Source organism: Semicossyphus pulcher, unplaced genomic scaffold, assembly GCF_022749685.1.
Source record: "Semicossyphus pulcher isolate SPU_LCO1_2020_fin unplaced genomic scaffold, fSemPul1.0.p SCAF_5, whole genome shotgun sequence".
NCBI lineage: Eukaryota > Metazoa > Chordata > Actinopteri > Labriformes > Labridae > Semicossyphus > Semicossyphus pulcher.
In genome coordinates this window covers 4,832,615-4,858,558 of record NW_027211726.1, presented here as the reverse complement: position 1 = coordinate 4,858,558, position 25,944 = coordinate 4,832,615, and the positions used below count along the sequence as shown (strand labels likewise).

Below are 25,944 nucleotides of genomic sequence, written 5' to 3'. Positions count from 1 at the left end.
TTTTATTTATTTATTTATTTATTTTAGAAATTCACAGTTTTTTGTAAATAGACATGTGTTTTATTAAAGACATTTAACTGCTGTTTTGCGAACAACTTTTCAAACTAAACATCTAAATGTTTGTTGCATGTCAGGCAGCCATTGTTGTTCATTTCTTTAAAAAAAATCTAGCAGAGGTTATACCCTTTAAAAGAGGAAAATTGCAAGTTAAATTTAACATTTGATTCGTTAAAGCAACTGTAAAAAAAGAAAGAAAGAAATCAGAGATTAAGCATTTGTTTTAACTGAGAGGCCCACAATCGCTCCAAAGGAAGAAACTCAGAACAAAATCTGTGCAATTTTTAAAGTTTATTTTTTTTTATGGATTCTACTTCTTTTTTTTTTTACCCATAATAAAACAACAATATTGATGACTGGACTTATACACATTACATAACATAATAGCCACACATACAAGCACAAGAGACACATAAACAGTTTGGAGCCAATAAATTAGTTAGGTGGGTCACCTTGCTGAGCGTGCTGCCACCGCGACCCGGCCCCGGATAAGCAGAAGATAATGGATGGATAATGGATGCAAATTAGTTAGGACATAATGATAATGATTTTATTGCCTGTTTTTCCTCTCCCCATGTGTCTGTTTGGACAATCCCTGTACTGCACTGGATTTTAAATAAATTCTGGCATATTTAGCATCCATATCAAACTACATGTACACACATTTAAGTTTTCCCCTTTAACTTTCGGGGAACCTAAATAATAGAAAATGCTTTATTTACTTACATAAGTAATTAAAGATTGCAGTTGCAGATCTTCTGTAGTCAGTTTCTGTCTGAAGTCTGCAACCTACAGGCCTGAGGAGACACTTTGTTTCTTCTCTGGTGATGCCTATGAACTTCAGTCATCATCTTCTATCGCTTGACGCTAAAATTCTGTCTTTGCTTTGGCTTTTTTGGATTACTATCCTTCTCTATTGTCAGTAAATTTGGATCCTTATGCAAAATGAAAAGCTGATACATTTACCTATCATCCAATATGAACATAAACTTAACACTTTAACCATATTTTCTTTGTTTCTTCCCTAATCCAATGTGCTGGAATACGTAGACAATGCTTGCTAAAAATGCCACTTTTCAAAAACTTTAACCTGCTTTGCATGTGCATATGTGTCTGCATGTGTGTGACTACGTGTGTGTATGAGTGCTGTGTGAGGGATTAGCCTCAGTGTGTGTCCACCAGTGATTAGCCTGGTCAGTGGGCCTGTTGTGCATTCACTCAGGCCATTAGCATATTAATGCAGCCCTGCTCTTGATCTCCCTCCCACCCTCTCTCTCACTTGCTCTTTCTCTTTCTCTATACGTATTTCTCAAACCGAGTCGTTGCGTCCTGCAGCTTCCATCTATAAATATCACCAATTTGCGCTACTCGTGCAGCACAGCAGTGGACCTATTTCGCCACATAAATTTCAAGGTGCCTGGATATCCTTTTCCCTCCAAAACTCTGCTCTCCGTCCTCTCTCTCTGTCAGATCTTTGCCTTCTTTTTATATCCCGCTCACCGTCTCACTCCCTCTCTCACCACCTCATTCAAATCCTTTACTTTCTCTCATTTTCCCTTTTCTTTCTCCAAGTCTGGCCCCCTGAACTTTGTCAAACACAGGAAAAAACACACAGAGGCAAATTCACAGGGGCAAACACGGAGAGAGTAGGTACACACACACACACACACACACCTCCCTCCTCTCATTCACTCTCCTTTTCTGTCACTCTCACCCCTTCCACTGCAGATTGAGCTAGACCCCTCTCTAGACGCCAGTGCTTAAGTGCGAACCGGACACATTCAACTGTACTTAACATGGTGAGAGCCTTTCAGCTCTTTCTGCTCCACAGACACTCTCTAACCCCCTTTTCCAAAATGGGACACCTCTGATGTGCAGACCCTGGCCCGTGTGAGCGTGAGACTTTGCACCTGTGCAGGATAAATATACAAAAAAGTGAAATAAAGAAATATTGAAAATAGAATTATTTGTTTTTTTTTCTCTTCCCCAAAGTTCAGATGAATATTTAAGCATCAAGTCGTCTTCAAAACGTGTTGAAAGTCAAGTTTTCTCATTATGAAAAAGATTCCTTTTGCATTTATGTAAAAAAATATTTCCGCATAAAATGTGTGTTCATTTAGGTGTATCATTGACCAATTGGTGTTGTGTGATTTGCCATATAAATTTATTGACGTCATCCTCACTTCCTATTTGCCAGCTGTCCACCTGCTGTAACACAAACTACAGATGAAATTAATTGTTTACCAGGCTGTCCCCTCAATCATGACTGGCCTTTAAAGCTTTTCACTTCACACTCGAGTTGAGCATAAGAGCAAAAACTACCGTTAATTTTACATCCTGTTCTGTTACAACTAAGAGCATGAACAGTAAGTTTTTACAGGCCCAACTTGAAACTTTTCTTTTGGGAAAAAAGTTAAGCTGACCTCAAGAGAAGTAAGCTTTACATTTACATAAACACACATTGTCCCTTTCTCAACATCTCCCTCTCCCTCTCTCTTTTTCTGTCGCTGTTTGTCTTTCAGTGTCTCTCGCTCCTTCACCCACTAAGCCACTGAGTTCTGTCCCATCAATGGTGGTCATTCCATCGCTGATTTCAGAGGTCAGGGGCGTGATGTCCATCCACAACTCCTGTTTTCACAAAGGCAGACGCAAGAATTGCGTTTGGACAATCAGCTCCGGACCTCCATCCTTCTCTCGGTCATGGTGTCACACACGCACACCCCCACACACGCACACTTGGATGGTCAGGCTGAAGGCCTGGTGTGCTGGCTAGTGATTCAAGATTGCTGAAGTCGATTCAGTTTCAATTCGGTAACACCAAAGACTGAATGGTCATCTCCATCCAAATATCACTTCGTCCATCAAGCTCAGTTTGATAATACCATTTGACCCCCAGCCTGCCTCAGGTCAGCACGTATGGATGGACAAGAAGGAAAGGATGGTGTCTTTAGAGCAGAGGAATGAGCGGGAAGGCGAGGAGAAAGGGAGAAGAGAAAAGAGAGAGGGAGAAAGCTCTAACTCATGCCTGTCCTCTGTGTGGGTGACACCATGATGAACGAAGGGGTCACCACCCGGGGGCAGGCCCGTCCAAAAGGAGCCAGCGATGTGACCCTGTACAAAAGAAGAAGTGGGTCCCCCAACGGTCACACTGATCAAAGAAGACAAAAGCCTGAGATGATAACTCAGCGCAGCAGTAGAGCGCATTATTATGAGACGCATGAGCAGCAGCGGTAGTAAATTTAGCTGAGTCGGAGGCAGGAGGGCGGAGCGGCTGAAAAAAAAAAACCTGAAACCGAAAATGTAAAGCTCTGACTCGCCCTAATCTGATTTGCCGTATGCAACTTTTTATCTTTATCTGGTTCGCACCGTGAGGTGTTTTCTCTTTCTGTGGGAGCCCGTCTTTATCCAAATGATGTGGTCTTTGGTGAGGCCTGGCCTATTCATGGGAACCCCATGTGCTGTGTGCCCACCATTGAGGTGCAGAGCAGCATGGCCACAAAGGATGGCAGCGTTTCAGAGTCCTTCCCTTACAGTTCAAGTCTCTGTTCAGAGCAGAGTTTACACTTAAATTACAGAGAAAATAAATCCAACACATAGCTTGAAAAGTAAAAAGAAGATAGCCTTTAAATGTTATCTGAATGCCAAAATAAAAGCAGGTGTTGTATAATAATAGTAAACTGGAAAACATTTGACTTTTCTCTTCATAAACCAAGAAGCACTTTCAGTCATGACCTCTATTAAGACTTGATGGTTGAAACTTTTCCAGCAATAGATAAAACTTTGCAAAAAAGTTTTCTAGCCCTGTTTAAAACCCACAGTGTGTATTGTATATTATCTATTTTAAACTCAAAAAGTTTGCTCCATTTCCCTGACAGAAACTCAATAACAGATCTTTTTCCTGTGACCATGCAGGCCTTTAAGGGGCCTAGAGGCCTAAACTCATCTGGGTCACACTTCTCTTTAGGTACTGCTTCCACACAGGCTACTGCACCCCATTTTAAAAAAGACCTGTCCTGTTGAAAAGTGAAAAAGTGGTAATGCATACGTTTAAATCAGTTCATATGAGCTTAAAGTAAAAAAAACAAACAGAAAAAGACATGAAGACAAAAGCGCAGTAGTGCCCAGGATTTGGACCCTTTGGGGACTAAAATCTAGATCAAGAATAACTGCAAAAAGCGAGTGATAAAGTCCCTCTCAGCCTCAGAGGATTCATCCTTACATGTGCGACAGTCATCCTCGCCTCTCATTCTTCCTCGCTCAGTTCTGGGCCGAGTTTTAGCTGCATCGCTGTCGACGTCTGACCGCACTTGTCCTACTTCTCCATCTTTCACTCTCTCCGCCTCTGCCTCTTCTGATCCTGCGTCCCTCTCCCTCTCCTTCTTCAACCCTTTCTGTCCGGCCCTCCCTCCGCCTTTACATTTCCTTCACCCTCTCTCTCTCTTAATAACCCCGCCCTCTCTCTCTCTCTCTCTCTCTCTCTCTCTCTTTCTCTCATTCCCTGTCTCTTGCTCTCTTCCTCTCCTCATTTCATGCAGCGCTGGGGTTACCTAAGAGACTGGGCCTCAATGGAGAAAATCTCCTTTGGTACAATGAACTGGGCGAGAGAGGAGGGGGAGAGAGAAAAGGGGGGTATGGTAGCATGAGGGGGTGTTGGACACAGGAGGGGGGGTGAAAGTAGAGGGAAAGATAGTGGGATGTAGATGCATGCAGGGATGGAAGGGGGATACGAAATCCAAAAAATTGAATAAGTGGCTCCGCTTGTGTGATTTCGCCTCAATGGTCAGTATTTTGGCGGTTGCCTGTGTTGCCCCCCCCAGCCCCCACCTGCTCCCCAGTCAGCCCAGTAGATCTAACCAAAAATACACACACACACACATATTTAAGGAAGTTAAAGTTTTCATGAAACCTCAACTGAATGAAAAGTGGTCCTTTGATTTTTAAATGTGAAAGTTTCACTTTTTTTTCGCACTATGGCTTCATATATGAAATGACATGGGAGAGCTCTGATGATGCCATTTTGTTTGTTTACTTGTTTGTTTTCGCTCTGCAGGCAGCACAAGATGAGACCAAGAGGATCAGAGCTGTCTTTACAAAGACAAGAGTGTTTCGACAGTGTGAACCCTCTCTTCCTCTGCGCGGCGAGGACCCCATTCAGCACAAGTAATTACACTATACCCCTTTAATCTATTCACAGTCTCTGTCCGAGAGGTGTTCCCCAAAGAAGGGGACAAAACACACACAACCTTGTTTAGAGGTTAGTTACTGATTAGCACCAACACTGTTGCAGTTCATTTTCCTGCTGCACCTTATTGAGCTCCTCAGCGATGCTATTCACTTTGTCGTTTGTCTCCGAGTTAGCAAACAGATCCCCCGCTGCTCAGTTCTGTGTCTTTACAACTCTCGCCCCAGCCCCTTCTCTCATCAGAGGATGTGAGAAAACAATAGGGCTAATAAAAGAGGCAGAGAGATAATTACAGCACGGCGATGAAGTTGGCGCTCCTACGCCCTGAACCATAAATACCAGCAGTGTGAAATGGGATATGTGGCTGACTTTGGGGTGTCTTTTTATGCGCTTTTTGTGCCAACAACGGGAACATATTCTTATTCCCATGTATGTCCCGTATACATGCCAGGCTGAATCTGGGATCTGTGTGTTAATGACTCTATCAGACCCTGATACCCAAAGGCCCCTGCTGAGGGAGTAGATCCGAGAGGATTGGGGTGTAAGAATGTGGCACAGGAGGTGTCAAAGTTGTGTTGGGGGCGCTGTGTGTGTGTGTGTGTGTGTCCAAGTGTGTGTGTGAGACGGGGAAAGGAGGAGGAGGGGGTTAGGGCAGATTGTCCATGCTGCTCACCCATCCAGGCGGGGCTGGATGAAGTTATTTCCAGGCCCCTGTCCATCTGTTACCGTGGTAGCAGCAGTGACCAAGGTGTTGCCATGGCGAGGTGGACACAAAAAGGCGTGGCGTGGGAACAGGTCCAGGGGTCAGGAGTGAGGGTCAGGGGGTCAAGGGTCACAGCCAGCTGGACAGCACACAAGAGGAGGCCGGGGTGAGAAAAGAAGGAGGGAAGGTTTCCTTTCTCTCTTCTGCTCTTTCTTCTCGGGAGGGAGACGTCCGTAGAGTGGACAGCGCTGGACATTAACATTGAACTGGGGCGGTGAGATGAAAACGGGAGGGGGGGTTGTAGAGGGTGAAGGGGAGTGAGAAGGGCCGTGGGGTTCACAGAGCGGGGCCCCCACATGGTCTAGGGTCTGGGAGTCTTTGCCGCATTAGGTCTTATACCTACTGGTGTCTAATCGCGCATAGCATTTGCCAGCCAATTGACTCTGCTCAATGTACACGCAAATACGACTATTCAGAGGATGTGGACGGCTGCGTGTGCGTGTGTGTCTGTCTGTGTGGCCTCGGCCTGCACTTTAGCCACATAAGTGATACCGTGAGAAAACAAAGGCCATTTAGACACATTTCATTTTGCTTAACTTGAGCTCAAAACTGCTCACAGGCAATAAGACAAACTGAAGGAGGAATCATTTTTAAAATCTGACAGTGCCTTGCATAAATATTCATCCCACTCTGCCACTTTTTTACAGTGTTACAACCTGGAATTTCAATTTCAATTTTTTGTGGGCTTTACACAGTTTGATTAACAAACAAGAGCAGTGCAAAAAAGGCAGACGTCTAAATGATGCTGAAGGTAATCTGTTGCACCTGATCTTAGTTAGTGTGCTCACAGCAAAGCACTCACTTTGAATAAGATGTAATATCAACACCTCCCAACTCCCACAAAATTATTCTTATAGGTCCATCACATACAACCCCAATAAAATCCATTTTAACCTGCATTTGTAATAAACTGAACCTTGTCATCTTTCATTACTGTTGTGTGCTATTATTGATGTATCAACATGCGGATACGGAGCCAGGCTGGGCCCGTTAACTCGAGGAGTTAATACTGTTTGCTTTCCTTTGACTGATACCAACTGGTAGTCTCACGTAAACAAAAATAATCATTCTGTAGAAGGGAATTTGTGTGCCTGGTTCATTGTGACACTATTCAATTCTGAGATAAATCAAAGTAAATGCATCACAACATCATGGAAACACTAAATAACGCTCATGAAAATCACATTAAGGAGCTTGTTTCCATTGAACCACTACTGACCACTGTTCAGAGCCAAGATATGCCGTTAAAGTTCGGTCAGAATTCATGCTTTCTGTCATTCTCTCAGCTTGTGCTTTTGTGTAAAGTTTGTATAATTGACTGAATCTATTAATCCCCTATTTATATTCCTATTGATAATATTTATTGATCAAGGTGTACGAATCAAAATCAGCTTAAATCACTGCTGGATTTGATCCGCTATTCACAAGTCTGCTTCTCCAGGCAGTGAAAGTTGAGATGCTGTGCTCATGCTGCACGTCACTTTGTTGAATCAGAGGCTGACACACAGATTTTGGTTGTGCTGCATGTCCCTGTCACCTCTTATGATGTTTTATTTTCACTTTCACTTTGTCATTCCCACAGATCTTGAATACTGATGCTGCGTTCCAGACAACTCGAGTTTTTCCCACCTCCGACTAAAAACTTGCTCTGGAAGGCCATTCAAAGTCAGAGTTCCTACTTGTGAACTCGGAGCAGATTCATCCACCCCGACTTCACAAGAATCAGATGTGTGACGTCACACAACAATGGCCGCACCCATGGAAAGGCACATCGTTAATGGTAAACTATCAACTGAAAAACAACATAATATATATTTCGCTGTATTTAATTGAATTAACAACTACTATCATATAGTAACACATGTTCTGCATGAAAATGTTTATAAGAAATGTCGTTATGTGATAAGGCAGCTGGTTACTATGAATAATCTCTGAAAGAAAGAAACATCACTTTGTCACTGTCGGCCATGTTTGGAGTCATGCACCTGGAACGCTCTAAAGTTGGAAGTCGGAAATTTCTACTGGGAAGTTCTCGAGTTTCCAGTTGTCTGGAACGCAGCACAAGATTGAATGACCTTTTCTTCACTATATAAAAACTTTGCTGATTATCCTTCATGTGATCAATGACAGAGATTCCAGAATGAGCATCTGGAATGCAAAGATCAGGAAACTTTATACAGTACAATGCTCGCACTATTTAATACATTGGTTTACAATTTTTTATCTTTCTAAAGAGAAGCATAAAAAAAGCATCTTTGCACATGTAACAATAGATGTTGAATATAAAAAAAAATAAAAATTCAGTTTTGTGTAGTGTATCATGGTGTGAGCCTCAAATTATAACCATCAACATTACGCTTAACTATGATAGAATCCAAGCAATTTGACCGAACCTAATAAAAGATATTTACTTTACTTATTTTATGAACTATTGCTAACTGCAGCCAAAATACAAACTTTTTTTGCCCACTACATCATCGTAGAGAAATACATCGCACATCTGTTTTATAGGACAGGTGCGAAAGAGAAAATACATTAATTTCCTTGCAATGTTTCGGAGCTCGGCTTTCATCAGGCAAAATCGAGCACTGAAGCGCAAAGCAAATGTATGTTTTTTCTGCAACTTAGACAGTGTGCGGGAGTTTACTTGCCCATTACATCATCACATACATAGAGAAATACTTATGTGTTATAGGACAGGTTAGACAGTGTGCAGGAGTTTATCATCAAAAACTCTTAAAGGGTCTGAGAGGACGCTTTGCCACAGATAAGTTGTGCTGAACTTTTGCAGCAGTGAAGAGCGAGAGATTGAAATGTCCACCTGCCCCGTAGCAAACTGCAAAAGACAGGAGACCTTGAGCCGCATCAGTGGATAACACATTATGACAACGTGGATAAGTCGTCGCTAACAATGCAATTACACACACACGAACACACACACACACAGACAGGCACACATACGCAGAGTAAACACACAGGGCCCCCTTACACTTTAATAGTTTGTGGGATGAAGGGAGAGCAGGATCCATACTCCTCCACAGCTTTAGTAATAGGATTAGGAGCAGCCTCGGGACGACATGGCAGGCCAAGTCCAACGCTCCGTTTGACACCTTTTGTCCACGAGCCCCGAGATGCAGATCACTGCAATAGGATGAGGGACAAAGGCTTTTGAACATTGTGTTGTAGCTACAAATATACCCTGATGGGAGAACGCTGAGCTCCAAGTTCAAGACAGCGATTCTGACAACTCAATCAATTTTTACGACACACCAAGTGTGAGAGAAAACCAGTGTTTCTCTTTTTTAGTCGATAAAAAGCGTTTAACACTGAAGACAGAAAACTACCGGGTTTGTTTGTTTTTTATTTAATTTTAAAGGTTTCAATTAAGTTCTCTTCACATGAAGGGAAGACAGCAAAATTCAAGCAACTTTTCACAAATCAATTTAATGTTTCCAAGATTATATTAATTATTATGTATTGTTATGTCTTTTATACGTAAATACAAAGTACTTTCTTAACTTTTTTTACACTATGAACTCATTTTAACTTTTTAATTTGGGAGAAATTGCAATGTAACACGATGTTCTTTAGATTCATGACAAATATTGACACATAGATATAATCTTGAAGATTGTGGCGACATTTGCGGAAAAAATCACAAGCGGTGCCCAGTTAGTGACGCGTTTACCATCACCCAGCAGTGGTTGGTCTGCCAGAGAGGGTAGGCGGAGCTAAGCGGCTGCTTTACCGGTCTCTGCAAGTGCTGCGAGTAAACAGTAATCTACTACGGCTGAACAAACAAAGAAAAGATGGATGACGACAGATACAACTTCAAAAATAAGTGAAAATCCAAAGAAAAAGGAACAAATTCGACGCTCAGATGAAGCAAACAGTCTGAAAAGGAAAGCCAACGTCGGCGAGGAAAATCAAGAGTTACAACCGTAACAGAGGCAGTCAACCATGGATGTCTGGTTATCTGGGACGTATGCGCCCATATTTGCCCTGTATCGCCATAAGGTGCTGCCAAATTGTAGGAAACTGACATCTTCGAGATTATAACTTTAAGTGAGAACAAAACTTAGGTATTAGTTTTGGGAATAACGGCTCTTTGAAGGGAGTCAGATCTTGTGACTCCGTTCCTTTCTGAGAGCCATTCAAAAGAACGACGTTTGCGAACGTCAGAACACTACGAGGTAGAGAGTGGTCAGACTCGTGAACATGCCTGCCCTCTGTTGTCCAGTGTCATCACACACTCAAATTTAAAATTCTGCGCTTTTAAAATTTAAAAGGAAACAGCAGAATAATGTAGGAACAATTAATCAACGTAATTGATTTGCCCATAAATTATGATACAACTCTGTATGACTGCAGAGATGTCAACAAAAAAACAACAAACTTGGCAGAGGGTTATAATGTTGCTCACCGTCGGCACTACGTTGTTGTGATTCCCCTGCAAGTAACAGAGTATAGTAGAGTTGCAGTTGAAAAAGCTGCCTGTGTGTAATTCGACATAAAGGGGAGTGGATCTAGGGCAGGCAGTAAAATTTGGGCACAATTTTAAAATGGAACGGCTCTTGCCTATGACTTTGTTCCCGTCGTTCGCACCAAAGAGCCGTTCAAAAGAATCAGATTGTTCGTGAATGTCACAACCTTATTTTTGCCATGAATCAATCAATTGTTTGGTGTAATAAAATCCCTTTCCTGAAAGGTTGCAGCCATGCAGACGACCCATGGACATGAAATTGTGGGGGAGAGATGTTAGAGTGATAGAAGCGCTGCTGAAGTTGTGGAAACAGTCAGTTACCTTTTCAGTAACACATTTAACAAAGTAATCTCCAGAGCAAACAACGGCTGTGATCAGAGCTCCATATCACAGTCACTGAAATGTAGGCACAGCGTGTGCAGTGTCAGTAATGAGCATGGAAAGAGAAATAGTAGTAATCTGGATGTAACTGTGAAACGACTGTGGGAAAGACAGCATGATTCAATCATAATCATGAACAATATGTTTGTCTAACCATTGCATTGGTACTGCCAACCAGGTATCTTCACCTGAGCAGTGCGGACTCCTGCATGAGGTGTAGATTTTTAAGTTTCAACAAGCTAACACTTTTTTGAAAAACATACCATAGTAAAAGAACAATTTTTAAATGTGGATCTATTTATAACCCATTACTCTTATGTAAACCATTTTGGATGGAAGCCCTCATTGCTTATGGCAATAGATAAAAGAGCATGCATCATCATGAATAGGTATAATCTTTTGGGAAAAAAACAACTGCATTTTAATTTCTCTGGATTTGATATCCAGGTGGTTCTGTGGCACTGAGAGCAGGCAGCAGCTCTGCAGGGTTTGAGCGATTATTGACATTCCCAGCGATCCCCTCACATCCCATGCCACGACGAGGTGACACAGAGATTCTCTGTCCTCTCGCTGCCCAGTGCATCCTGGGAGAGCAACCAAAAGCAGTTTTACGACCAGGAGCTGCTGACGCTCGCTTCCTGCCAAGAATCAGAGAGACGAGGTTCAAAGTCATCAGCGGCACACGTACCAACACAATACTGAACACACAACACAGGCAAACGCTGTTTCATATTTAATTTTGGATGGGGTTTGTGAGTTCATGCTAACTGCACAGACGTTGCTTGTCTTGTAAAACCCGGATGCCTTATTCTGATTTTGGAAGTTTGGAGAAATGTCAGTGATGTACAGCCTACAGGCGGATGCACCAAGTCCATGGCTGCTGTCTGGATGCTGTCAAACAGTTTTCTGGGAAATAAAGAAGATGACATGAAAAGTTAAAAGAGACAGTTGAAAAAACACTCACACATTACAAAAGCTTATCACAAAAAACTTCAAAGGTGGCCTAGAGTAAAGCAATTGACTTAAGAATAAGAGAAAAACTCAGAGGGAAACCTGATCACGTTGCTCCTCTTCTAGAATAGAAATATAAGCATAGAAAATTAAAGGAAACACATAGAAACATTTACATTATATACTTTTGCAATGCATTGTTCTCTAATACGTAACAACAATATATATAGGGGTAGATTGTAGCTCAGTCTGCAGGGACTTGAAAACTGGAGGGTGGCCGGCTCAAGTCCTGGTATGGACCAACTATGGAACTGGTCACTGTCGAGGTGTCCTTTAGCGAAGGAACCAAATCCCCCAACTACTCAGTGATTAATACATAATTCTGTTTCCTGTTTCAGTGTCTGCAGCTCCAGTTCACTTTGGTTAAAGAGTAAAAATCTCATTTCATAAGAGGCAAACCTACGAAAACCTCCCAAAACACAGTTGAGAGTTTACAGTATGTCAAAAGCACGTTAATGACACAAGTCTACCTCTTACCTCATCTAATCAACACTGAGGCCATAATAAAAACCTGTCGTGTCTCTTTTTGTTGAAGCTTTATACTGAGTCTGTGAGCGGGGTCTCTTTCTAACCAGCAGTGACCGCTGAGCTTGTTGGGAGATTCAGGTTTACCTGGAAACTGTCTCTGGTGGATTATTTTTACTTTACCGGTACAGAGTGCAGCTGCATACAATAGGGACATACTACTTCTTTATAAAGTTGCACCTTGAACTTTGAAGTATACTGTACTTACATCTGTGGAAGTCCATAGCTGCGTCCACTCGCTGCGGCTCATTCAATTTGATGCATCTTCCACAGGGGCAGAGCATCGGGGGTCTTGCTAGCTTGCATTCTGCAAAATGCGAACAGATGTAGGGCATCCAGGTACTACATAAGACAAACATGTATTGGAGCATACTAAATCTATTTGACCCATACTTCCATACTAAACAATGCATGTCTGATTCTGAAAAACATCTATCATCTGTGATTCCCAACTATTTAGCACATATTTAATCACATTTTTCCAGTCAAAGTGGATACAAAACTTCCAACAAAGGGACACGAACTGTTGCATGCAGCTACACTGATAGGGTCTACAGATACTGTTTTGTATGTCCCATTGCATTTACAAAATGAGTCACATGCTGCAAAGACTGCAAAGACAAAATATTTGACAAATCAAATGAGAAAACAAACGTATGTGTATTCTTAGACAGAATATATATTTTTAATATTGAATGTTACATGCTGCATGAACAAAACTTAACTGGGAATATGCAAGCTCTGCTCCTAACTGTAGTCCTAACTGCAGTTTATGAAAGTTTATCACATCTCAACTATGCATTCTGTGTGTAAGACTCAACAAGTTATTTTAAACTTTTTGAAGTTCCTCTTTCTCTCTTCCCAGCACTGAAGGAGAGCCTGATAATTCAGCAACAACGATAAAAAAGGAGGGAAGTTGTCTGAGTGGAAGAGATGTCTGAATAAGAGCCAGTGGTCAGAATTGAACACAATAGAAATGCTCAAAAAAAAGGAGAGCCTTCATTTTCACAGAAAAGTCAAGGCCCAGGTCTGTGTGTGTGTGTGTGTGTGTGAGAGAGAAAGTTTAAAAAGCGGTGCATGTGATTATCGGACAGGGGCTGGACAGGGGCCGGGCAGCCTGCAGACAGACGCAGAAAAAGGACATTTACCTTGAACTCCAATCGTCCAGTCTCTGGGGCGGGGTCAGGTATTGTAGCCGGGCCTGACAGGGTCAGAAGGGGACGAGAGGGGGAGGCAGGGGGAGACAGGGGGAGGCGGGTGGGGAGCAGGGACACAGGCTGCCCCCGGGGTCGTGGGGCGCTACCCCCATGGGGGGCCAGAGAGAGTGGGGGAAGGAGGGTGAGTATTGGCAGATTTTCATGGGGTGCAGATGCTCAATATGCAGATGTCTAATCGAATTGTGCGACGATGAATTGGTTCCCCCTCCTGATTTGCATCAGGACAATCCCCGGCAGTGGCTCAGGGGTCAGCGGAGACCCCCGGACAAAATGAGCAGCCGGCTGCAGACGCCCCCGAGGACGTGTGAACTTGAAGTAGACTTTATTCAATGACAAGGATATTGATTGATTCAAATTTCTGTCTGTCTGTCTGGGAGTGCATCTGACATCTGCCATTCCAGTGAAGATGTTTTCTCTGAGTATGAAATGGAAAAAACATTTATTGTTTTTTACTTCAGAGCTGCTAAAAGTGAGTATACAGATTCAGCGAATTGCTTAAAAACCTCAAAAGGACACTCATGTTGCCGCCTAACTATTTTGACTGACATCTCATTATACAAAATATTTCACCTTGTTGTGTAACATCACAATAAAACTTTTAGAACTCAGAGATTGTCCAACATCTGTAACAAACCGAGTGTAAAATGTTGCACTAAGTCAGGCTTAAAGTACACCTTAAAAACAGGATGGGGTCAAGACAAGGTTTCTGCTATTTTCATGTTGTTTTTTAAATATGAAGCTTAAATACATTTAATAATATCCTACATCCAGCATGATTTTTTTTACTTCTCCTCTGCTTGAATTAGGCTCTGGAGCAGCCATCTCAGGAACAGAGAGGCTCCAGAGGCAGCAGCACCTTAAAGTAAACAGAGGTTATAAAAACAGCTCAATTTAAGAGGCTGGAAATGCTGGTCACTTCTAAAAGAGATATTCCCCCAAAGATGCAGCTGCTCAAATTCACTCCATAAAGCATTGTGCAACTGGTACACAGACAAATCACAAGCTGCTTTTGAAATTTAGATTTTGAATTTAATTTAGATTTTTTTGATATTATTAACTGGAATAGTCCACAAACAACACAACATAAACCTCTTGGGACTGTTAATGTAGTGCGTTAAATTTCAATAGTTTTAAATCAGAAATTGTTCACAGTAATCTTCATTATTTAAATCATGTTTACTTGAATAGACTCCAAGGATTTCAACCAACCTGCTCTTAATATGTGTATCCCGATACAGCATGGAATACATCAAATACACAGCTACCGTTTGAAACCTCAGGTTAAACATTTTTGTCTTTGTTATCTTTTTTGTAGCCAGAAGTGACCAAATGTGGACATGAAGATGGAGACACATTGTTACGTCTCTTCTTTGTAGCGATGCCCTTAAACAAACCTAACTTTCGCTTAAATAGGACCATAATTAATAAACATCATGCTGCATTGAAAAAGGCTTATAAACGACAGTTGAGACAATGTCATCATTAGGAAAATGTTTACTGAGGTAATAAATTAACCAAGAAGTTGGGTCATTTTTTTCGTTAGGTCTCTTACAATCAGACTTATTTTCGCTGGCTTTTAGAAATAATGCAGGTTTGAAGCCCCTCTTATAGACTTTACTTTTAAAACCAGGCTGCATCCACTTCTTATATACAGTCTTTATATACAACACATGCCAAGCTGAAATACACATATTGGAACAATGTAGAGGTAAAATAGGAAGACACCAACAGTAAATAGCAGTCTTCCATCTCACAGGACGCTGCACAGTATCTTTCTGGGAAGGTCCATCTTTCTTCAGAGAGGTCATCTCTGTGTTTCTATTGAGGTTTTAAGGTGGAAATGAACCAGAGATGGTTCAGTCATGTTGGTGTTGTTTTTTAATCATTGTTGCTTTAAACTTCAGCCTGAATCATCAGTTAATTATCATCTTAGATTTCTGCAAACTTAGAGAGGAGGCAGTGTTACAGTGGTGTGTCATTCCTCAGCCAGTATATAACCATACAGAGCAATGATCACACCAAATGACCGCCTACCTGTGCTATTACTAATCTACCATCATGTTTAACTAATTGCTAACAAGGGTTTTTGGGTTAGGACTGTCTTCACATTCAGACATGCCCAGGTGTTTAAAAAGGTGGAAATTATTGATTCTGGTGCTGTACACACATGAAACCTGGCTGTGGATGAAAGTGTTTTATGAATCGCAGCTGTGCCATAAATCAGCAATGAAAACCTCATGAAACATTTTAGATATGAACAAGTATCAATCTGATACCAGAGCTTTTTAAAAAATATATATTTCAGTTTAAAATATGCAAATCTCACAGCGTGGACCTGACAGCGATCAATCCTCTGCTTTTTGTGAAATAAAAGAAGGCCAGGGCCTTGTCAATAAACGGTGAAATGAAGAAGGTCAAATGCTATATTATAATATCTAATGTCTGTGTTCCACTTCATGAATTATATTAATTAATCTGACTTATTGCTATCATTCGACTTCTTCCAGAATGATTTGCAACTGAGAATGCAGAGTGAAATTTTTCAGGGACATCAGGCCTTAATTCAGAGCTAAACAACATATCTGATAACCAGTGTTTTAAAATAGAACTATTTGGTTTTATAATATTTAGAATAATTTAACTTAGGACACCTTTTAAAATAGCTGAGGTTTGAAAAAGCTCCGGCTGTTGGTTTCTCTGCTGAGCTCGCTCACTGCAGAGAAATCTCAGGGTTATGTCGCCCTCTAGGGGCAAAGACAATCTGAGCCACAACATCAGTGAACATCACGGGAAACAAACCAAAACTTTTTAAAAGATATTTTATATATGTTCTTTCGTCCTCAAACACTGAAAAAGTAAAATCCCGATGAAGGACAGCAAGATTTCTCAGAGAAATCATCACCTGTTGTTCTAGAAAGCAGCAAAATATATGAACATGCAGCTGAACGTCGAGAAAAATGACATAGCTTGTACATCAATTTAGACCTTCGACCACTGAGCCAGTGACTGAGATCTGTGGCACCAAAAACAGGCTTTATAAATCATTACTGAAAAGTCCCTGACGTGTTAATGAGCAACATTATAAAACCAGACAGGTAAACAAAGCCCTGACACAACAAAGGTTAATTATTCATGTTAAATGCAAATGTGCTTCCCTGCAACACTCTACTCTTAGGTATTACTTCGACCCTCATGTTTTATACAAACAGTATTTCATTCATGTGCACAGCTGATTTTGTGCTTCCCACAGACTGTATGGAAAGACTATGATAGTTCCTCAGGCTGGAGCCACATTCATCGAGTCTGTGTGATGTTGAGAATACCCCAGAAATAAAACATCAAGAATAAAACATCAGTACGAAATGATAAATAGTGCATCCTTATTTTGCACCTGAACAGATATTTTCTTCACATGTATAAAGTGACACAGATGCTGTACAGTAAATGTCAACAGTTTTAACTGCCTTAAAGCAGCTGTGTTGATTTTGGCGCCCCCCTGTGGACACCAGCGGTACGCCTGGTGTCTTAAAGACCTTGGACCTGCTTCCTCTTGTTTTTGTTTTTCATCTTATTTTAGAAGACGCGTTTGTCCAAAGCGACGTACATCTGAGAAAGTTAAAGAAAGACGGAATTTCTTTTAAACACTGTCTTTCATTTTAAACACTGCTGTTTGCAGGATGTGTTACTATGAGATAATGTGTCTGTGTAACATTAATAACTGTAATATGATAAATATAGTATATGATTACATAGCACCTTTAAAAACAGATGTTTACAAAGTGCTTCGACAGACAAAACAAAGGCAGGAACCGAGGAAGATTACAGAATACAAAACAGATTACAGAACATTCAACAATGAGGCCAACCAGAGAAATTTCAACAAAAGGCAAGAACTCAAAACACAAAAGGTCAACAAGAATAAAGTACAAAGTAATAAAAGTGATAAAACACTCTCCATTTCAGTTTCATGGAAGAAAATCCTTTGTTCAGAATCGGACACATTGGCAGACCATAAGTGTGTCTTCTAGTTGATGGTCTCCTTTGCTTTTGTAGGTCCTATAGAGTCATCAGTGTTCAATTATGGACTTTATCAGAACCAGTCGAAAATCCCTCAAAGTAGATTTAACTAACTTGTTATGTGAGAAAACTTTCCATCACATTTACTGTGTCTTGTTCAGGGGGGTTTGTTGATGGTGTTTCTTCTTCGTTCAGTGGTTCAGACTGTCGCTGAGTGTTGCTGTTTTCAGAAGCTGTAAGGTCAGAAACAAACCGTCAGTCCTCTTTCTCAGCCCTGAACTCGTCTGCTCGCACTGAAAACCCTTTAAATATACTAAGAACCTGTCACATTAGACACAGTAGAATAAAAACAAGTTGTACTTACAAGGACGAGGGCGACTGACTGAAAGAAGAAGAAAACACAAATTATTTTAGTTTTCAAAGTTTAAAATACCAGAACATCTTTTCTCTTATTCCCCTCCTTATTTTCCTTTTAGACCTCTTAATATGAGTATTATTCTGTAGCTTTAAATGTACTCTGAGCCGTACACGGCTTCTGTTTGTTGCGCCTCGTGTTGATGCACTTTTAAATGTTGCTTTAGTTTTGCTGTCAGAGTAAAAGCATCAACTCAGCAGCTTTGAGACTCTCACCTTTCCTCTTCTTGTAAAAAGTAAATCCAACGCCAGCAACAACAGCGACAACAACGGCGACAACAACCACAGCAATAACGACGGTAGCCGGGTTGGTGGTGTAACTGAGACCCTCTGTGGGGAAAATGTCAGAAAAACAAATAAACATATAAACGACAACATGTGCAGAGGAAGCAGGTGAGAGGAGAGGGACAACTATTCATCAGCAGAAATGTACAGAATTTAAACGGCACCACGTTTGTTTAGTTTAGAAAGGAAGATACGTTTAGATATTTTTATGTTCTTCACTTTCTTAATTCACAAGTATTCAAACTATATAAATGTCATAATAAAAGAGGCTCGTCAAACGTTTCAGCCTTTGAAAATCACCTGATCTTCATTGAAAGTGTCAGTAGGTTTAAATTTCCTAAAACTGGGAGTGACTGTGTTCCAGCTTTGCACGATCTACGCTGATAAGAAAGCAACATGACTGTATCTGCAGAGGAAGTGAAAGTAAACTCTGGCTGTATAACAGTCTGGTTATACCTTTTATCAAAATGTAACAAATCATGAATGAACGGTGACAAAAGTTAAACCAACAAGAAAGACAAACCATTCAGAGCTACGAACAATAAAAAATGTTTCTCACCAACTTTGCCCGAGTTCGTCCTGATCGCGTCTTTGTCCAGTTTAGTGACGATGTCCTCCTTCACACCAGAGAGCTGAAACACACATTCGTACTTCCCCCAGTCTGCAGAGGACTCTGATGGTATTGGTGTCAGGTCGACACTCATCTGGAAGGATCCGTCATGGTTGGGGAGGATCTCTCCGTGGTTTACGTCCTCATAAAGCTCCACTCCATCTTTCCTCCAGAACATCACCGCGCTGTTAGGGTAGAAACCTGTAGCGTGGCAGCTGACTGGAGAGGAGGAAGTCTTCTGGAGGAGAGACACTGAGGGGAGGTCTGGAGAGAGAGAAAGGAGAAGAAAAAAGAAAAGAATTTACACATTTAAAGAAACAAAATCTAAATAATGGCCCATACCAACCTGACAATATCTGCCACCATCTCCTCTGTGAACCATGAATACCACAGTGGTGCCAATCCATCAAAAGCCTTTTAAGATATTTCAATGAATAAGTGAAACATCTGACCACATGCCGGCACAAGAGGAAAAGTCAGAGGATCACAAAAGAGTACATTACATCCTCTGGGGACAATAAATAGGTCTGACAGGTTAAGGCAAAATCAAAACATATCACGACAGAAAATGACCAAAGAAAGGTAATAAAAAGATATTACAGAGGTAGTGCTGTTTGACCGAGTAATATCAACATCGTAGTTTGCATGGAAATACATCAGGTCATGTGATTCTACCTGTTCTGAGCAGAGAACTCTTGCCATATGCCACATACGTCTTCAGCCAGTCTGGGAAAACCTGAGTGTAGTAATGCTCAATGTATTTTAGTTCAGCTCTGTCAGCATCCCATCTCAGTTTGGTGATGAAGGCTTGTGGTCTCGGAGCGATCCATGACAACGTCTTCAGGTCAAATGCTATGAAGTCTTCTCCATTATAACCAAACTGATTAAAACCTTTGACCTCTCCAGTCTCATCATCCCACTCACAGCCGCTCATCCTCTGTAAGATGTGGACATCTGAGAGATACAGAGAGAGACACTGCTATTAACAATGATGTACAGATGATATCTCACATGGGAAGACGATTTTAACAGTGTTGTGATTCCATTATTCAAAGCTCTTCTCCCTGTGTAGTGTTCTGCTCATTATTCAAGAGCAGATAATCAGTGCACTTTTTCTCCTGGTCCCCTTAATTCAATGTGCATGCTAACTAAGCATACCGTACATTTCCATCTTTTTGATTTAATAAATACACCTATATAACATACAGGTATATTTAAGGTATTATAGGTATATTTAACCCTTTCCTGTTCTGCATTTCTCATCCAAAATATTATCCTACTAAGACCCAGCAATTCATATTTGTCCTCTGTGGGAGACATAACCCTGAGGCTTTCATTTCAAACATGCATGTGCAGAACCAGGAAGATGTCAATCAAAAGAGGGAGATGTGACTCAAAGCTAGGTTTTCCATTAGTTATTACATTTATTTTCACTTTATATTTGTGTGGAGGCTCAATGACACTCTCAGCTTTCATATCTCATATGCATTTTTACTTTTTCAAGCCAATTTTCCAAAGGATAAAAATATACCAAATCCCACCAGTCTGCAGGGGACCTTTGTTGCATCTCTTTCCCCCTCATTAGGGGGGCTTGGCAGCCCTCTTGTTTTTGCTAATGTTCTTCTTCTTCTTTTTCCTACCAGGTTATCTGCCCTCCCATGCATGAAAATAAACCAAACTTTGCACACAGGTCCAGTCCTGTGCCACAAGTCCTTCACTAATGTTGTGTCCTAATATTCCTGGCGGTGTTGCTATAGCAACCCTCTAAAGGTTAAAACTTTCAAACTTCATAACAAATCAGTTGTTTGTGCTTCAACTTTGCAGCTTATATGTTATTTTTAGCACTATAAACTCTATTATAAATCCAACGGACAATACCTTCACACACTTCTCTTTATTAACTTGTGAAAACATTTTTTCTTTTTGCTGTGTGAATCTTTGAGTCATGGGACTTGAACATTAATTGATCAATTTGTCTTGACCGTTCTGGTCAAAATGCCTGGCCCGACTCACTGCAGCTGATTATTGAGGGAAATAAGGATGTCTTGTTTTCCTGTTCTCCCTCCCGTCTGTGTAACTGTGAGGGTATTTTAGCTTTTGATTTAGTTGTAGAAATTGTTGATCTCAGGATGGGGATGAATTTGTGATGGACAGGCTAAGCTACAGTCAGTAAAGCAGCTGATTCATGGTTGGCATGCTGATTGTTATGCACTTTTTATCTTGAAGACATGTAGAGGGTCACTCCCTTTACACGAAGATGAACAGTTAAGTTATGAAAAGTATTAAATAATATATACTGTACCTCCACTTTGGTTAAAACGCTGCTTCAAGCCATAAATCTTGGCTTTGAAGTCGTTACGCTGATTCTCTAAACACTCGAAAGTGTACCGCTCCATGTGTTGGGGATCATTTTCAAACAGTTTTTCCATCCAGTCCCGTTTAACTTCTATCATCTTCTTGTTGCTGTCACAGTTAGCCACCACAATGTCATCGACTGCTGCAGCTACCATAAACTCCGGGATATTTTGGACTCCAGAAGATGAAACGAAAAAAAACTTCAGGGAGTGTTTCACTGTAGGATGAACAAAGTTAATCAATTTAGTATAAATACACATCATCATCACACTCATATTAAACATGATGCATTGCTAAAGCTCTAGTTTATTGCACACAATGCACAGCATGAGTCATTTTTATACAAACAGTGAACCTGTAAAGTATACACTGATATGTAGCTGTACCTACAGGGTTCAGGTGATGGCTGGAGAATTGTTTCAGGTATTTTTTAACTACCTGCTACCTATTCATTTTCACACAGTACAGCATGAACTTTAAAGGGAGAAAAGAGGTGCAGAGTAGGATAGTTAAAATGACACATAGTTGCAGGTTTTAAATTTTACTTAAATATTTTGCAATGTCTTTCAATAAAGTGTTTGCATTACTGTTGTGGTTGTGTCCTTTACAGCTAATGACTAATTTGAATAATAATAATAATAAATAATAAATCAAAGGACAGTTGCATATTACATTTTTTATTGTGTTTACTTTGTACCCATGCATTGACCCCTTCACAAAATGAAATATAGCTACAATGTTAATACTTTGGGTTGATGGAGAGTAATACTGTTCTCCAGAGAGTATATATGTGTGTGTATTTAATACTGTACACATTTATATAGGTTGTGATGTTAAATGTGATTAGTGTGCAAGCATGTTAGGATGCAAATCTTGATAAGTTAGCCACGATCAGCACGTTAGCATGCTAGCAACATCAGTAATGCTAGTCTGTCTGGAGTCGTTAGCTAAGAAACCTTCCTCTGTATTGCACAGTCTATGAGCTTATGGTTGGCGACTGTGGCGATGAAACAGGTGGAGCGTGATCTTGGATGTTTCCTCCCCTCTGATGCTTTTTCAGAACAGCCACCAGCCAGACCACCATGTGTGATCATCTAAGCATCCGGCCTGATATCAGCCCTCAGCCCTTGCGAACAATTTCTCACAGTCTGTGAAGGTTCTCAGTCGTCCAGGTCATGGTAATTCGGAGCTAAATCCAAAAGGCAACTGGGATGGTTGAAGTTCACCTTTCATCCAAAAGGCTTCTTCAGTTCTAAACTGACTGGTGGACGGAGCTAGAAATATAAGCCCTTGTGTAGTTTATTAGCATGTTGATAGATATTATAATAAAGTAAGTCCTTAACCTGGACAGTTAACCTAGAATCACTGAGAGTGGTTAACAGCCTCTGGTGTTGCAGGGTCATTGGGTTCACATGATCCAAACTGCGAGTGTGGCAACCTCCTGGGCAGAGAAGTGAAGCCAACCTGGAGGTGCCAAAAACTGCAGTTCCTTGAGTGGCCTCTTGTGGGTGGCTCCAAAAGCAAGCTAATTCTCAATATAATTATGGTCTCTAATTAGTTTATTTTTCTATTGTTGACAAGAATTCAGCCTATGTGCTCCATTTTTGTTGGGTGAAAAGACCAGAAGGAGTAATGTGAAAGGTTTTCTATGGCAGACATTCACAGGCATCTCTGACACGACTGTTTTTATTGTGTTACAGGAATTGATTGTTGGCATCAGTTTCACCACAATGTACTTAATATTAAATATGCTCAGTATCAAATATCTGAACTGGCTGTCAATAACTGGCAAGCAATAAGTTTAGTATAGAAACACTATGACTTTTAATTTATTACTGCTACTATTGTAACCACTCTGTCTATGCATTAATATTGTGTTGCAGCTGCACATTTGATAAGTCTGCAGTGGGACCAAACCTGTACAGAGGGACGTATTTAAAGCAAACTAATTGTTTTTCAGGATAAACAGAGCATGTCCACTGGGACATTGGAGCAACTTCCCACAATGTGCCCAGTCTACCCACAGTCTATCTATGCTATTTATATGTAACGCACATAGCTATATAAACTATTTCAGTTACTTTGTAAGCCCTCCAATCGTCCATATTAATATATTAATGCTGTGTGAAGGTGCAGCTTGCTCGCCAGGTGAGCACCGCCCTAAAATAAAAAGTGCGTCAGAAATCAGGTCATAAACTGGGTTAAGTTGCCGACGACATGAAGTGAGCTAGCTACTAGCAAGGTGTTATTGTGTTTACTGATAAACTGCTTTCAGGAGGTTTTTAGAAGAAAAAAAATGCGACCGTACCTGGTAATGTGAAGTGAAACAGGAGAGGCAACAACAGAAAAAGAGTCTTCATCTTCTTTCGTTTGCAAATGTCACGTCTCAATCAGGTTGGGTGAGTTTTCTAATTTCCTGTAAGATCAAGACGGGATTCCTTTTTTGATGAAGTGGCTCATCCTCCTTCTCTGACTTTTTTCATAGCTCCTCCCCGGGGTGTGTGTGATGGAGAGAGAAGCGAGGCAGAGAGGCGAGCTCCTCCCTCACTCCAGTCTCATTCATGACAGACACCATCTAAGTTGTGTGTAGAAATAAATCTGTTACAGAAAAACAACTGACCGCTGTTCAACACTGTTTATTTATATAAACTGATAGAAATGAAACCAGCCAATATTTAAAAGTTGTTTTTGACAAGACAGGATGAAGAAATAGATCAGCTGTAAATATATAATTCTTAATAAAATATGTACTTAGCCTATATATACTCGTTCTTTTAAACAACATTTTTGTGAAAAAAAAATCCCATCGGTCATTTAAAAACACTTTTTGAATAATTTCAGAGCCAATTACTGCAAACAAAGCTTTTTTTTCTCTGGTCTTAGCTAAACTCAAACCTCTGAATAAAATACTGGAGATTTTTTCAACACGATTTTATATAAACAGAATCCGTGAAAAACAGAATATGAGGTAGATATGAAAGCCAACTGAAGTGATAGCCAAAAACAAATTCAGTTCCTTTATTAGTTACTAGCTTATTAAACGATATGAAACCTGTAACTTGGCTGTTAAATTTAGCTGAAATGTATTTATTTTACATCACAAAAGATCAAGTTTGTGGAGCTTACGCAGCTGCTTCCTGCTGTTTTCAAATGAAGGACTCCATCTAGTGGCCACATGAGGCGTTACACTCCAACAGCAGCTGTTAAACTTTACTGTGATAAACTGAGTTTCACACCAAGTTTAAAGACAATTCAGCCCAGAATAATCCTGTACAAACAATTGCGACCTTTCTTGAATTCGTCTCTACGTGTTTTAATTGTTTTTAAAAGCTATAAGATGTTTGGTTTTGCTGTCATATTATCTTTTCTCTTTTGATTTTTGGACGTAAAAAAATGTTTTCTTTACGTTAGCACAGCTCCGTGAACATTGCTGTTTGGCAACGTGGAACGATTTGTATTACTTCTGGACTGCTTATGAGTAGAATGCACACCGACCTACAGCCACAACCCAAATATATTCAATTAATGATAAAATACAGAAAACAGCACCAGTGTTTGAGACCAAAATTCAGGACCTTGGACAGCGTCAGCACCCCAAATGGAGAAGTTCAGCTTTAAATTCAGGACCGAGGACAGCAGCACCATAAAGGGCAGGTAAGATCAAGAAGCTCAGACAGAGGTAGCTAACAGCGTTCGCTTACTGCTGCTGATACTGCAAACACACTCTCAACACTTCAGTTCTAGAACTGAACTTAAATATTACACGATTATTTGTTTTGTATCTCTGTATTGAATGTCCTGTCTCTCTGTAACTCTGTAACTGCGTTGTCTCTCTTGAGAATGAGATCACGTGTCTCAATGAGATTACCCGTCTAAATAAAGCCTAAAACAAAGAAGAATAGCTTTGAATAATAATTAATAAAAAAATAATAATAATAATCTCCATCCTAAAAAGATGGAAGCCAGATGGATAAAGGGAAGAGGAGTACGGTGTTTAGAGTTTAGAAGAAGAAAGACGGGAAAATAGAGAAGAAAAACACACAGGGGATAAATATTCTATGTAGTCTCAGATTTGCTGTAGGGTTACTGTACAATAAAAACACAAGATGCCTATGAACATTGTTTAGTCAATAAAAAGGATTAAAAAGGTGTTCAGTGCACTCTATTGTATTTAGAAAAGACACACATCAGCAAAAATAGAACAAGCAATGTATGTAATTTTAACTGACATTCAATTATTTTCATCAATAAACATTAAAAAGTGCCAAAAGTTTGAAGAGTTTTCCTATGGAAGCCCAGTATTCATGTTTACTTATGTCTTGACCTGTCACTAGCTGCAACCATTATCTAACCTCCAACGAATTCTGCCTAAAACTTATTATCAAGCACATATATTTCTACTACTACTTCATTTTCATTGCAGGAAGCCATCAAGCTCTGTGATTCTATATAAGTGTGATGCGATGTAACTCAGTCATTGTGTTTGTCCTTCAGGTGTCCGGTATTCGTTCCTCCTGTTGTCAGAAGCTATGAGGTGAGAAATTAAATGTTAGTGAGCAACTGTAAAGTCCACTTATCCACCACTGAACTTCTATAAAAAGTAAATGCAGGAAACAGTGTTAAAAAAGTTTGTCGGCACAATAA

The 25,944-nt window shown here is 40.5% G+C and overlaps 1 protein-coding gene across 1 annotated transcript; it reads right to left on the bottom strand.

Annotated features, from left to right (window-relative positions):
* Nucleotides 1-16,453: 16,453 nt before the first annotated feature.
* On the bottom strand, nucleotides 16,454-21,514 carry LOC138608665 (major histocompatibility complex class I-related gene protein-like). The gene is made up of 6 exons (XM_069681226.1): nucleotides 21,248-21,514; nucleotides 19,621-19,899; nucleotides 18,895-19,209; nucleotides 18,267-18,380; nucleotides 18,001-18,018; nucleotides 16,454-17,869 (listed from the first exon to the last, which is right to left on the bottom strand). Exons 1-6 carry the CDS (start codon nucleotides 21,453-21,455, stop codon nucleotides 17,754-17,756), a joined length of 1,050 nt encoding a protein of 349 aa, XP_069537327.1. The 5' UTR covers nucleotides 21,456-21,514; the 3' UTR covers nucleotides 16,454-17,753.
* Between the last annotated feature and the right edge of the window lie 4,430 nt (nucleotides 21,515-25,944).

Coding starts and splice junctions, on each gene's coding strand:
- LOC138608665 (XM_069681226.1), bottom strand. CDS start 21,455: ATGGTAGCTGCAGCAGTCGATGACATTGTGGTGGCTAACTGTGACAGC. Junction 19,210..19,620: donor GAGTTCTCTGCTCAGAACAG/GTAGAATCACAT, acceptor CTCTCTCTCCAG/ACCTCCCCTCAGTGTCTCTC. Junction 18,381..18,894: donor GACGAACTCGGGCAAAGTTG/GTGAGAAACATT, acceptor TTTTCCCCACAG/AGGGTCTCAGTTACACCACC.